The sequence below is a fragment of the Lynx rufus genome, unplaced genomic scaffold, assembly GCF_022079265.1.
Source record: "Lynx rufus isolate CCGP_SWC_20201006 ecotype Redwood Valley unplaced genomic scaffold, mLynRuf1.p SCAF_18, whole genome shotgun sequence".
NCBI lineage: Eukaryota > Metazoa > Chordata > Mammalia > Carnivora > Felidae > Lynx > Lynx rufus.
Window position 1 is genome coordinate 36,468,884 of NW_025814832.1, and position 12,689 is coordinate 36,481,572.

The window sequence follows — 12,689 nt, forward strand, 5'->3', positions numbered from 1 at the left end:
ATGTCTCCACATCTGTCTTTATGCATGGTGAGTGCTAGGATAGTGGCTTCTCAATTTCGTATTCTTGGTACCTAGCACAATACCTAACGTGTAGCAGGCTTTCAAGGAAATATTTATTGGGTGAATATATACTATATGATAAAACAGAAACACTGATTGTTATCCCAACAATTCCATTCACAAATGAAACGATAATTAAAAGCTCTGTCAAATATATATAATCAGAATCTTGTCCTCCAAAACCTTACTGTGTTTTCCAAAGGCTCCTCAAATGAGTTATTATGGTTAATAATCATGGAAGATAATCTATACCCAGGTGGATAATAAAGGAAAGGGTGAATAAAGGATCAATTAATTAAAGAATACAGAGGCAAGGAAATTAAAAATAAAAGTTACATTTAAAAAACATAAAACCATGTACAACAACAGGATCTGAGGAATAACTATATTTTAGCACCTAGATAAGGAGTAATCTACAAATTAATTTTTTCACCCAGAAGGCTGATACCTATGAAGTAATGGCAACTGTCTGAATTTAAATTTCTCTCCACATCCTCCAAAAGTCCATACAGATCAATGAAGAGAGCACATAAAAACACCCACCTCTCATGCCTACACCCTAACAGGGAGAGATCACGAAAACCCTCGATTCACACGTAACTGGCCAAAGAAAGATCACAGATCAGCAGATCAGATCCTAAACCAAACCAGAGTGACAGCATGGAACAAAAAGGAAGGGCCTCGGGATCCTAGTGGTGTCGGAATTTAGACGTCAGCAAATACCGATCTGCAGAAGGAGAGTGGCCTACCTTCCATGGGTTGTACAAAACACCTGACAGATGGGAGCGCTAGAGACGGGAGCAACAAAAGAAGGGTATAAACAGCAATAGCACTACTAGAACTCATCCAAAGGATACAGGAGTGCTGATTCATAGGGGCATGTGTACCCCAATATTTATAGCAGCGCTTTCAACAATAGCCAAATTATGGAAAGAGCCTAAATGTCCATCAACTGATGAATGGATAAAGAAGTTGTGGTTTATATATACAACGGAATACTACTTGGCGATGAAAAAGAATGAAATCTTGCCATTTGCAACAATGTGGATGGAACTGAAGGGTATTAAGCTAAGTGAAATAAGTCAGTCAGAGAAAGACAAATATCTTATGTTCTCATTCATATGTGGAACTTGAGAAACTTAACAGCAGACCATGGGTAAGGGAAGGGGGAAAAATAGTTACAAACAGAGAGGGAGGGAGGCAAACCATAAGAGACACTTAAATACAGAGAACTGAGGGTTGATGGCGGGGGAGAAGGAGGGAGGAAATGGGTGATGGGCATTCAGGAGGGCACTTGTTAAGATGAGCACTGGGTGTTATATGTAAGCGATGAATCAAGGGAATCTACCCCCAAGACCAAGAGCACATGGTATGCACTGTATGTTAGCCAATTTGACAATAAATTATAATGAATGAATGAATGAATGAATGAATGAATGAATAAATAAATAAAGGGTGTAAAAAGTGAACGTGTCAAGAGCCAGAAAGGAACCACTTGTGCAGTAGAGAGAGGCCCCTTGGAAGGAAGCCCGTCCACGATGAAGGGAAAGAAAGGAGCTAAAGAAAAAGGACCCTCCAGAAACAAGACAAAACCAATGAAACAGAAGATGACAGGCCAAAATGACAACACAGAAGGCACCTCTGATTAAAGAAACTGATCTTCAGTGGAGTAGAAGGCCTTCCCAAACTAAGAAAGCAAGCTACCCAAACCACCCCCCCCCATAACCCCGGCTACTGCTCATTCAAAACAATCTAACATCAACAATTATAAACAAAAACAAAAACAAACAAAGAATCCAATATCCATAAAAACTTTCCACAAAAAACAGAAAATCAAAATCAAAACCTGTCCATAGTAGGAATTACTTTTTTTTAAAGCCATGAAACAGAAGTCAACAGTAACACGGCCTCCTTCGGCCTCCACTTGTCTCCAGCACTAGTGATCACTAGGTTCTCTGTGCCACCCGCTTGAGGTGGGTAGGCCATCCTCCCACAGGTCAACGTTTGATGGTATCTATGTCCCGCCCCCAAGATAATACGTAGTCAAGTATAACTTCTGAATAATCTTAGGACGTTCATAAAGAACACTACAAATAAAGGCAGAAAACAGAAAGATAGGAAACAGGAGTCGACCAAATAAGAGTTTGGCCAAGTTGCAAGATGCCACATTGATAGGTAAAGGTCAGCTGCACTTCTGCAAATTAGCAAAAATCACCTAGGAAAAGAAAATGTTTTTCCAGGACTAACATTTGTAATCACAAAACAATATGTAATTGCTAAAAGTAAATCTAAGAAAATATACATAAGCCCTTTACAGAGAAAACAATTAAGTTTTTTTGAAAAGCGCTAATAATGAAATAAATAGCAAAACGATGCTTTTAGATAGTCTCAATAGTGTAAAAATGGCAATTCTCCTTGACTTGATCTAGTGACTAAATTTATCCAATCCAAAAATCTCAAGAAGACTTTTGTAAAACTTAATAAGCTCATTATAAAATGTATATAAATAAATAAACAAGAAGAGCCTGAAGAAAAAAATCAAGATGGGGTGACTTACAAAGATATTGTAAAACTATAGTGATGACAATAAGTCAACAGAACCAACCAGAAAGTACTAGAAATTCAAATAAATATGAGAATGTGATTCATGAAATATCTAGAATTGCAAATTATTGAAAAATTAAAGATGTCTTTAATAAGTGGGAAAAAATGAGGGGCGCCTGGGTGGCTCAGTCGGTTGAGCATCCGAGTTCAGCTCAGGTCATGATCTCACAGTTCATGGGTTTGAGCCCCACGTCGGGCTCTGTGCTGACAGCTCAGAGCCTGGAGCCTGCTTCAGATTCTGTATCTCCCTCTCCTCTGCCCTTTCCCCACTCAGGCTCTGTCTCACTCTGTCTCAAAAATAAATAAAACATTAAAAAAATGAAAAAAAAAATAAGTGGGAAAAATGAGATCAGATTCCTTCCTTGCACCATATATAATAAATTCCCAAACGGATTAAATACTTATAATTAAAAGCAGAAGCATAAAAACTTGCAGAAGACAACATAAAAGAATGACTTTGTGACCTCAAAGTAGAAAATTTTCTTAAGCAAGAAACAAGAAAAAAAAGCATACACAAAAAAGAAATTAATAAAGTTGACTACTTTAAGTAAGAACTTCTCTCCAGAAAAGAGATCATAAATAAAATGAAAAGATAATGAATAAAAGATCACAAATAAAATGAAAAGGTAAGTCATAAACTGGGAGATGTTTGCACAAATGATCTGTCTCCAAAATGTGTGAAGAAGGTCTTTATAAGTTAATAAAAGAAAGAACAATACAGTTTTTTTAATGGGAAAAACTTGAGACACATTTTACTGGTGAAGAAATCTGAATGACTAATACACACATGAGTGTATACTCAATCTTTTTAGAAATACGAAAAATGTAAAGTAATGCCACAGCGAGAGGGTATTTTCTGCCACCAGATTGGTACACATTAAAAATTTGCCAGTAAAAGTGTCCCAGATGGAGGACCACTGGTGGGTGTATGAATTAGTACACTTTACTTTGGGAAACATTTAGTTAGTAGGGACAATAATAAAACCCACTTAAATATTATACCAGAGAAAGAGGCACATTCTTTAGTAAATAACACTGTACTATATATAAACACAGCTTTTTGAAAAACAGAGGCAGCAAATTTCTAGCAGGCAGCAAAGTGCTCTCAATAAATATTTATTGTCTGAAGGTATATATATGAATAGTAAGTAACCATTCTCTATTTTTGGAATGGAGAAAAACCAGCCCAGAAAGTAAGTTCTTCAAGGACACACCCAAATCTGCAAATATATAAAACCCTAATTCATGAAGCAGAATTAAATATAAGGGGGAAAATAAAGGAAGGGGAAAACAGAATTCTCAAAGATGCTCAAGCTCTAATTAAGCTTCAAATTTAAAACCAAAAGCCAACAAAGCCATCTGTGACTTATTTTTACACAGCTCTACATTTACAAGCAGAGTACAAAATATTGGTTTAGCTAATTATAATGTAGCCTTTCAACGATGCAGAAGTAACTCCTATTTCATTCTCTTCATCTTTAAAAGCCATTAAATACAGAAGTTAAGGACTCATTCTGTTATCATAAATTTCCTTTCTCAAGTTGACCAAAAAGGAAAGAGTATATTGTAATGTTTAAAAGCAACAATGAACACCGTAAACAAGAATAAATCTTCTTTCTGTAATTGTTACTCATTTACAATCCATGGAGTTTGTCTCATACCCACTTTCAATACGTAATGAGAATTATCCATAGTAAAGCATGTTCTTGAGTCTATTTGGGGGAAATAAGCAATCTATTTTCTGATTTTATAACAGCAGCCAGATGTGCTTTGAAGTTCAATGTTCCCACTTTGTAATCCACCAGTAAATGGACTTGAAGCAATCTGTAAACAGTCTTAACATTTACTTTTTTCATGCTCTTTTAGAAAATTTCTTGTTCTCTCACAATACCTCAAAAAAGAAGACCACAACAAAGAATGTCCAAAATGGAAGATAAAAAGGATTTATGTGAAACATTAAAGTCTAACGAAATATTATACAGAAAATAATGCCAAAAAAAATTAAGTTCCAATAGCAGGAATGAATCGCATGACCAAACACTTCTGGCTTAAAGAGCAAATAGAAGCATGGTAATAAAATATGTCATCATTTAAACTAGACACAAATACAGATATCTGGATGCTTTCTAATGAAAACTGGCTTTTGACATTTTGTTCTGGTTAGTTTTTTAGCGGATTTGTTTGGTTACAAAGGGTTCTGTCCGTCTATTTCTTTGGATTATTCAGGATTTTGATCCAATTGATCAAATACCCCTCATAATGTGGATCAGTTAGAGATGTTCTATGATTCCAGAAAAATAGAAAGACATTTTATATGATATTTTAGCTGCCTTAAAGGAAAGGACATTTTCAAGCAATCTATTACTAACAACACAACTAAATGTTTTTAAGTCGTGGCATCAGTTAGAACTGCCAAAACCCTCTCGGTAGTTTTAAATAAATTCAGTCCTCAATGTCAAATCAATTGTGCTCCAAAATAATTTTTTAAGGCAACATTTTAGAACTTGAAAAACATTTATCCACAGAAACAATACTACAAATGAAGGCTCATTCGCTGGTCTACTCACATCTCAACATTTAGTGAGTACAAATTAGATACAGAGAGAAAGGCATAGTCCATTGGCACAAGGAAAAGCAAGTAAGCCAAAGGAACAGAACGGAAATAGACACGTACCGTCACCTGATTTATGGGACAAATAACACTGCGGTACAGCAGGAAGAGTCTTTTCAATAAATAGGAGTGCCACCTTGATATACACAAGGGACCAAACAAATCTTAACTCCCTATCTTATAACATATACCGAAATCACCTCCAGATGGTATGTAATCCAAACAGAAAAAGTCACATAATAGAGCCGCTGGGAGAAAACAAAGAAGAACATCTTCGGAACCTTAGGACAGTCAAAGATCTTAAACAGGACACAAAACAGCACTAACCACATGGTGAAAAAATGAGAAAGTGAACTGCGTTAAAATTTAAAATTTCTGTTCAGCCAAGACACCAGTAAGAGATTGAAGGAAAGCAACAAAGTAGAAGGAGATATTTACAATACTTACTCGAAAAGGACTCTTATCCAGAACAGAAACAAGGCCCTCAGGTTATCAGTATGAAAAAGGCAAACGACCCAACGGAAAAACTGGCAAAGCCATAGGCAGGCACTTCACTCCGAGAGGCTATCTAGACTGTCAGTGACATAAAAAAGGTCACCTCACTGGATGAGTCACCAGGAAAATATATATGAACACCCCACGGTGCAGTGTCACTAACCACTCTCAAGAACGGCTGAACTTTAAGTTAAACAAACAAACAAAAACAAAACCGGACTGTCAATACCACGATGGAAGAGAAGGTAGATTAATGGGAACGGGCACATCGCTAATGAGGATGCAAATTGGCACAGTCACCTCCGAGAGACGTCTGGCAGCATCCACTGCACCAAGTGGCTTTTTGCTACACCACGAGTCACCCCAAACCTTCAAAGCTTCGCGCTACAGCCATTTTAGTTAGCTCGCAATTCTGTGGTCAGCAACGTGCTCATCTCCTGGAACAGCTCATCTCAAGTGGACTTACTCTTGTGTCTCCCACACCAGCTGCCCCCGAGCCTGATTAGGACGGTTCCCAACAGGCCAGTGAGGAGAACAGCCAGGCTCCCCACATTCCTCACAGGGAGAGTAAAGGCACATCCCCACCCGCTAACGGCTCACCGGTGTCCCCAAGCCCTCGACAGGGAGGTTCACCCCTCCCTGATGGGCCCTGGGCTCCAGGGGGGTCTGCGTGCCTCTGGGGTGCTGTCCAACCGCTGGAGCCACCCGTGGGATCCGACGCTCACGCCTGCTGACCTCGCCCAGCCCCCACTGCCTGTCCTGAGAGCTATCCCTGCACTAAGCCCACATCCCTCCCAGATCCTGCTCCGGGGCTAGGAAGCAAAGAGTCCTCACTGTTCCTTCGCTCCTGGTGGGAGTGAGGCTGTGCGGTCAGCATGCGGACGCAGGATGGGAGTGAGCGGGTGACTGGTAACCAGGATGGAAGGCCCAGAAAAGTCCTCCTCCCAGCCCCCCACCAGGCCCTCAGAAAAAGAAAAAAGAGGAAAGTTTACATAAAGATAGTCAAGCAGGAAATATATGTATCAAATATACTGACAGAGTGAGAAAGTTTCCCCAAAACTAAAGGTTACAAAGTTTAAAGAGTAAGAAAAAAATACAGGAGGAAAATTAAATTGAGTTAGTTGAGTAAGTGAATCTCTACTTATATTACGTATTCCTAAAAAAATACTAAGACGCTCCTGGGGAAAGAAAGAATATACTTGAGGAAAAAGCGTATTTTTAACAAAAACTAGAAGATTCAAATTCTAGAACCTCTAATGCATCTGAATGAAGGTGTCTGAAAGTCATGTCGGCAATATAAAAAAATGTACCCTCAGCATAGAAAACTAACATTAACTACCATTAACTGATCACTCACAGGAAGAAAGAGAAAAAAAATCCATCACGCATTCTAATACAAAACTAAAATCAAAGGGAAATCTAAGCTCTTTAATACACTGGATTCTTAAATTATTCTACTGTGATCAAAAGATAGAGTTCTGCCTGATTAATGTATATACGTTATAAATATATAAAAATGCAAGACTTTCATATTTTACACTGTTAGTGCCTTCTTTGAACAATAAAAGTGTGAAAGAGAACCCAGGCAGACCTAGTTTTAAGGCATCACCTCAAAATATTTTAGATGTTTTATTTTAACTTTACTATACGAATGAAAAATTTAATCCTCTGAACAGTTACATAATCGAGCAAAGTTCTCTGTGGGCTAAGCAACGCACATCAGAAGTGCCAAATGGCTGAGGGCAAAGGCAAGTTTAAAAGGCTAGCCCAGAATTTTACTCTTCACTCTGATACCGCTTTCTGGCAAATATCAAAAAAAGAACCGTTTTTCTGGGGGATTTTCTGTGCTCTTCTCGCACACCGGTAACGCTAGGACTTCCCTCCAGTGGCAACTTCTCCTCCACCTTCAAACATAACAATGTTTTCCTTTGGACTTAATATTCCCCTCTTGTTATTAACTTTCTCTCTCTCATCTCTTTCACTAATAGGCTCCCTAAATGGCTACGAGATTCACGTTGCTTTAAATTCTCATCCATTCCCTACCTTCTTCTAATCGTGTCCCTTGCAGTAGCCAGCTGTCCTCATTCCATCCCCTGAAAGCCCAGCTGTCCAGCCTCTGGGTGGGGACAACACCTCAAACAGCATAACCATAAATAAGATTCCAGCCCTCGAGTCTCCTGAAACTCCAGACCTTGACCTCCCCAACTGGTCTGACCATCTCTTCAAACTCCACCCATCTAAAATGAAACTTGTAACCCCTAAAATGGATTCCCCCATCTGACAGTTAACTGACAGGAAGCCAATATTCCCATTTTCTAGAAGCAAACCTTTAGGTGCCCTTCTGGTCAGCTCGCCAATCAGTCACGCAGTGTCCTTTGCCCCCATGAAATGGCTTTTCTTTCAACCCTCTCCGTCTCCACAGAAATCACCCGAGTGTGGAGTTCACCACAAACACCAAAAAGATGATGGTTCCCCTTCTCCACTTCTACCCACATCCAATATAACCTCCAAAATGCCACCAAGTCGATTTCCCTAAAGCATTCCTTTCATTAAAGACCATTATTAGTAGGAAGGGTTTTAGGTCTTTTAAAATAATAATCTGTACTGTCAGTGAAGAAGTAAGAAATAGACAATCCTATATCCTGCTGGTTGCAGAAGAAACTGGTATATACCTTCTGGAAGGCTATGTACCAAGATGGGATGTAACCTGGGGCGCCTGGGTGGCGCAGTCGGTTAGACGTCCGACTTCAGCCAGGTCACGATCTCGCGGTCCGTGAGTTCGAGCCCCGCGTCAGGCTCTGGGCTGATGGCTCAGAGCCTGGAGCCTGTTTCCGATTCTGTGTCTCCCTCTCTCTCTGCCCCTCCCCCGTTCATGCTCTGTCTCTCTCTGTCCCAAAAATAAATAAACGTTGAAAAAAAAAAATTAAAAAAAAAAAAAAGATGGGCTGTAACCTAAGGAAGTACCAAATGTGTACACAAAGATCTGTAGGGAACTGTACTGCAGCATTACTTACATCAGCCACAGCCTGGGAGCAACCAAAATGTCCAGGATGTTTCAATAAGTTATGGAATACCCACCCAAAAGAGAAATTAGTGCTATCATTAATATTCATATATTTACAGAACGGTTATAAACTTCTATCAAACTCAAAACAGCACGTCGTAGAGGCACCTGGATGGCTTAGTCAGTTAAGCATACAGCTCTTGATTTTGGCTCAGGCCATGATCTCAGAGTCTGGAGACTGAGTCCCGTGTCAGGCTATGTGCTGACAGCACAGAGCCTGCATGGGATTTACTCTCTCTCTCTCTCTCTCTCTCTCTCTCCCTCAGCCCCTTCCCCTGCACGCATGTTCTTGCTCTCTCTCTAAAAATTAAAATTAAAATTAAAAAATTAAAAAAAAATTAAAAACAGCACATAGTAAAATAGTATTTATAATATAACCCCAGTTTTGTTTAAATTTTAATTGTATAAATGCACACGGAAAAAAAAAAAAAGGAGAGGAGGATATCTAAAACAAAATGGTAACCCATCTCTCGGTGTTAAGATTTTCAAATATATTTTAGTCCTCTGATTTCCTATACTTTGCAAATTTTCAAATTAGAAATTATCCTACTAACCACAAAACGTGATAAAAATTGTTCTAAACCCCTTTTCATTTCCTCAAAGCACTTCAACAGCGTCATGGAAAGTGGAATGTGGAAGGAATAAATAAACCTGCAGGGCTCACTACTGCCTAAAATGTAAAGGCGAAACTGCTCAGTTTAGCCTTCAAACTCCGATACAATCCAGCCTGATTGACACTGGCCCCAACCCCCTGCTTAAGTCCCCAAGATCCAGTCATGTCCATTCACTCACACCACCACACGTGTCTCCAGGCCTGCCTCTTTCCAGTTCCCCACCTCCACACCTACCCAGATGCGTTCATGTCCCTCTCAGTCTTTGCACCTGACAACTGGTGCCCGTGACGGCGGCTCATCAGGAAATCTCCGGATATTTTTAACCCAAATGACCTTGCTTCTCCAAGTCCTCCCTCCCCTTGCCTCCAATTCAATACTCTACTCTCTAAGTCATGTTAGTATTTTACCAGATACTATCTTAAACAATTATTGAACTATGTATGTGTATATCTCCTACACCCTCGACAAGACAGCTTGTGGAGGGCAGGGACTCTGTTTCTCTGGAATGTTATCTGTCTTTCCTGTTCTCTAGATCCTTCTCCCACAGTACCACCACACATCTCAATGGCTGACATCCAAAAGTATTCACCAAATAGAATTAGTTCAGATGTTCTCCAAGTACAACAGGATTCTGCTACATCGATGTACATACATAAACCAAGTACTTTTTTTTTTTACCCCAAGATTCCAACTATTAAGGCGAGCTTCGATGTCGCTGTCATCCAAAGAAAGAGCAGATCTTTGGGGATGAACTTCCTGAAAGACAAAAGAGAAGAGAGAAGAAGGGGTAGAGGGAAGAAGGAAGAAATAAAAAGGAAAAGGAAGGAGGGAGAGAAGGGGGGAGGGAGAGAGGAAGAGAGGGAGAGAGGCAGGGAGGAAGGGAGGGGGGAAGAAAACAGAAGAAACAGAAAACAGGACAAAATATACGTCATTCAGAGTAACGAGAGTTTCCTGTGCTTTTCTGGTAGTACCGTATTGCCCTCAGAGGGAAGGTTTATGTCATAGCTGAGGCAAAGTTCTCAATTCTAAGTAATGACTGTTTACTATAGCTGCTTAGGGCTGCGAGGTGCCTTCACAATATATTCATACAGTAACTAGATTTCAAAAAAAAAAAAAACACATCAAAAGAATATTTTAAAACTTAATCCAGATTCTTCTCTTTAAGTTCTTTTACAAAAAGTTTTAATTGTGGTATACCACAGTAGCTTTAAAGGGGGAGGGGGGGAACACTTGAAAAGATGAATTATTTACAATCCTTAAAATTAGTTAACAGGGAATTTTGTGTTGATGTCCAAGAAGCTCTTTGTTCTTAAATTAATTCCCATTCATACACTGAATATAAAGAGAAATAAGCTTTGGATTCACAGCATGAGAACACAATTATGGCGAAATTCTACTTTTTTTAAAAATTAAAATTGCATGATTTTTTTTTCCCTCTCATATAACTTATTACACATTTATCAAAGCAGATTAAAACTACAATTAACTGAGGACAGCCTAAAATCTGTGCCCAGAAATGGACAATAATCTGGGAGCTCTAGAAACTTAGAAAGGTAAATCTATTTAAAATAATAATGTATACATTACAGTACAGCCAAAAAATGCATTCTGAAGTTAAATTTGTTGGCACAGCATTTCCACATTTTTAGAACACCTCATTACTAATAAATAAACCTATTTACCTATGATCATTTAAATTATCTGAAGTGATGAAAAATATACTAAAATGTTCTCCATATTTTATTGTCTCCAAATTTCTAATGAACAAAATGTTGAATTTATTTTATATACTATATTTAAACTCATTATTGTTTCGATTGTTGGCCCCCTGTTTCTTGTATGTTTTTCTCTGTGAACAAAAATGTCTTCAGAAAGACATAAAACACCTACCTGCCTTGTTTTATTGTGAATAAATGTAACGGTTCATAAAAAACCCGCAGATATTTAAAATGTGCTGCCCTGAAAGTATTCCCCAAAGTTCCAAACTATCACTGGAGAAAATGCAGTGAGTTAGGTTTAGAGCACAGCCACGCATCACACATGATCTCCTTGTTAAAAGTCATGTAACTCGGGGCACCTGGGTGGCGCAGTCGGTTAGGCGTCCGACTTCAGCCAGGTCACGATCTCGCGGTCCGTGAGTTCGAGCCCCGCGTCAGGCTCTGGGCTGATGGCTCGGAGCCTGGAGCCTGTTTCCGATTCTGTGTCTCCCTCTCTCTCTGCACCTACCCCGTTCATGCTCTGTCTCTCTCTGTCCCAAAAATAAATTAAAACATTGAAAAAAAAAATTTTTTAAAAAAAGTCATGTAACTCAAGACAAGCCAGAGTTACGCAAGAAAGGCCATAGTAAGCAGGCAAAATTCTTCTCTTTAGGAAGCTAACTGGAATGCTCATTGCACCTTATTCAAACCAAAACTCTGTTAAGCAGTTAGATGTAAGAGGCGTTCACATTTCAGAATATGAACAGTTCACCTTCAGCAGAAAGGCAGTATCCCCCACTTAACTACAAATTAATCCCAGTTTCTTAACTCTGACCACTGGGTAGTCTCTCTCTCTCTCTCTCTTTCTCTCTCTCTCTCTCACACACACACACACACACGGAGTAAAAGGGAAAAGCAAAAAAAAAAAAAAACAACAACTAAAAAAATGAAGTCTTCCAAAGTTATTCTCCAATGCACAAAAGCAACAATACACATGATATCTCAGAATCATCGAGAAACCACAAGGAGCACTGTGGAATTTACCAAACACATCATTTTCTTTGATATCAGGGTGTTCACCAAAACCTTCAGACTTCATTCAAACACCCACTGTTTTAAAGTAATTGTTAGAACTTTGACAAACATGAAACTAAAAATTTGTAGAGTTATTTTAAAGTAACAAACAAACAAACAAACAAAAGTAGAATCTGATCTTACACAACTCTTTGGGGTAATATTCTGTCCATCTTCTCTGGAGGTTGGACTCACAGAATGTGATCTTGTTTGGAGCTTCGCAGTGTATTGGTTCCTACTAATAGACCAAAATAATAACAATCAGAATGGGGGGAATACAGAAGACAAAGGGGGCATTTAAATCTGGGATTGCCAATTTTTTTCTTTTGGAAATAAGATGATTGTTTATATTTACCAATGATACTTCCATGGCAGAGAAAAAAGAAATGCAAATAATGACCATTTATTATTTCTTACATTTTATTTTTATTTAGATTTAAGTATAAATAAAACATCACCTAAATGCCATG

The 12,689-nt window shown here is 38.8% G+C and overlaps 1 protein-coding gene across 8 annotated transcripts in view; it reads right to left on the reverse strand.

Moving 5' to 3' along the window:
• Positions 1–12,689, reverse strand: part of CEP112 (centrosomal protein 112) — a 420,870-nt gene that overhangs the window by 366,537 nt on the left and 41,644 nt on the right. For 5 of the 8 annotated variants that reach the window (XM_047081540.1, XM_047081543.1, XM_047081542.1 and 2 more), the window contains 2 exons: positions 12,364–12,457; positions 10,127–10,204 (listed from right to left, as the gene is read on the reverse strand). In XM_047081540.1, coding sequence (XP_046937496.1) covers positions 10,127–10,204; positions 12,364–12,457 — 172 coding nt within the window. Of the gene's footprint in view, positions 1–603; positions 626–10,126; positions 10,205–12,363; positions 12,458–12,689 lie in introns of those variants that run through there. The other 3 variants (XM_047081544.1, XM_047081547.1, XM_047081546.1) reach the window with 2 other exon arrangements.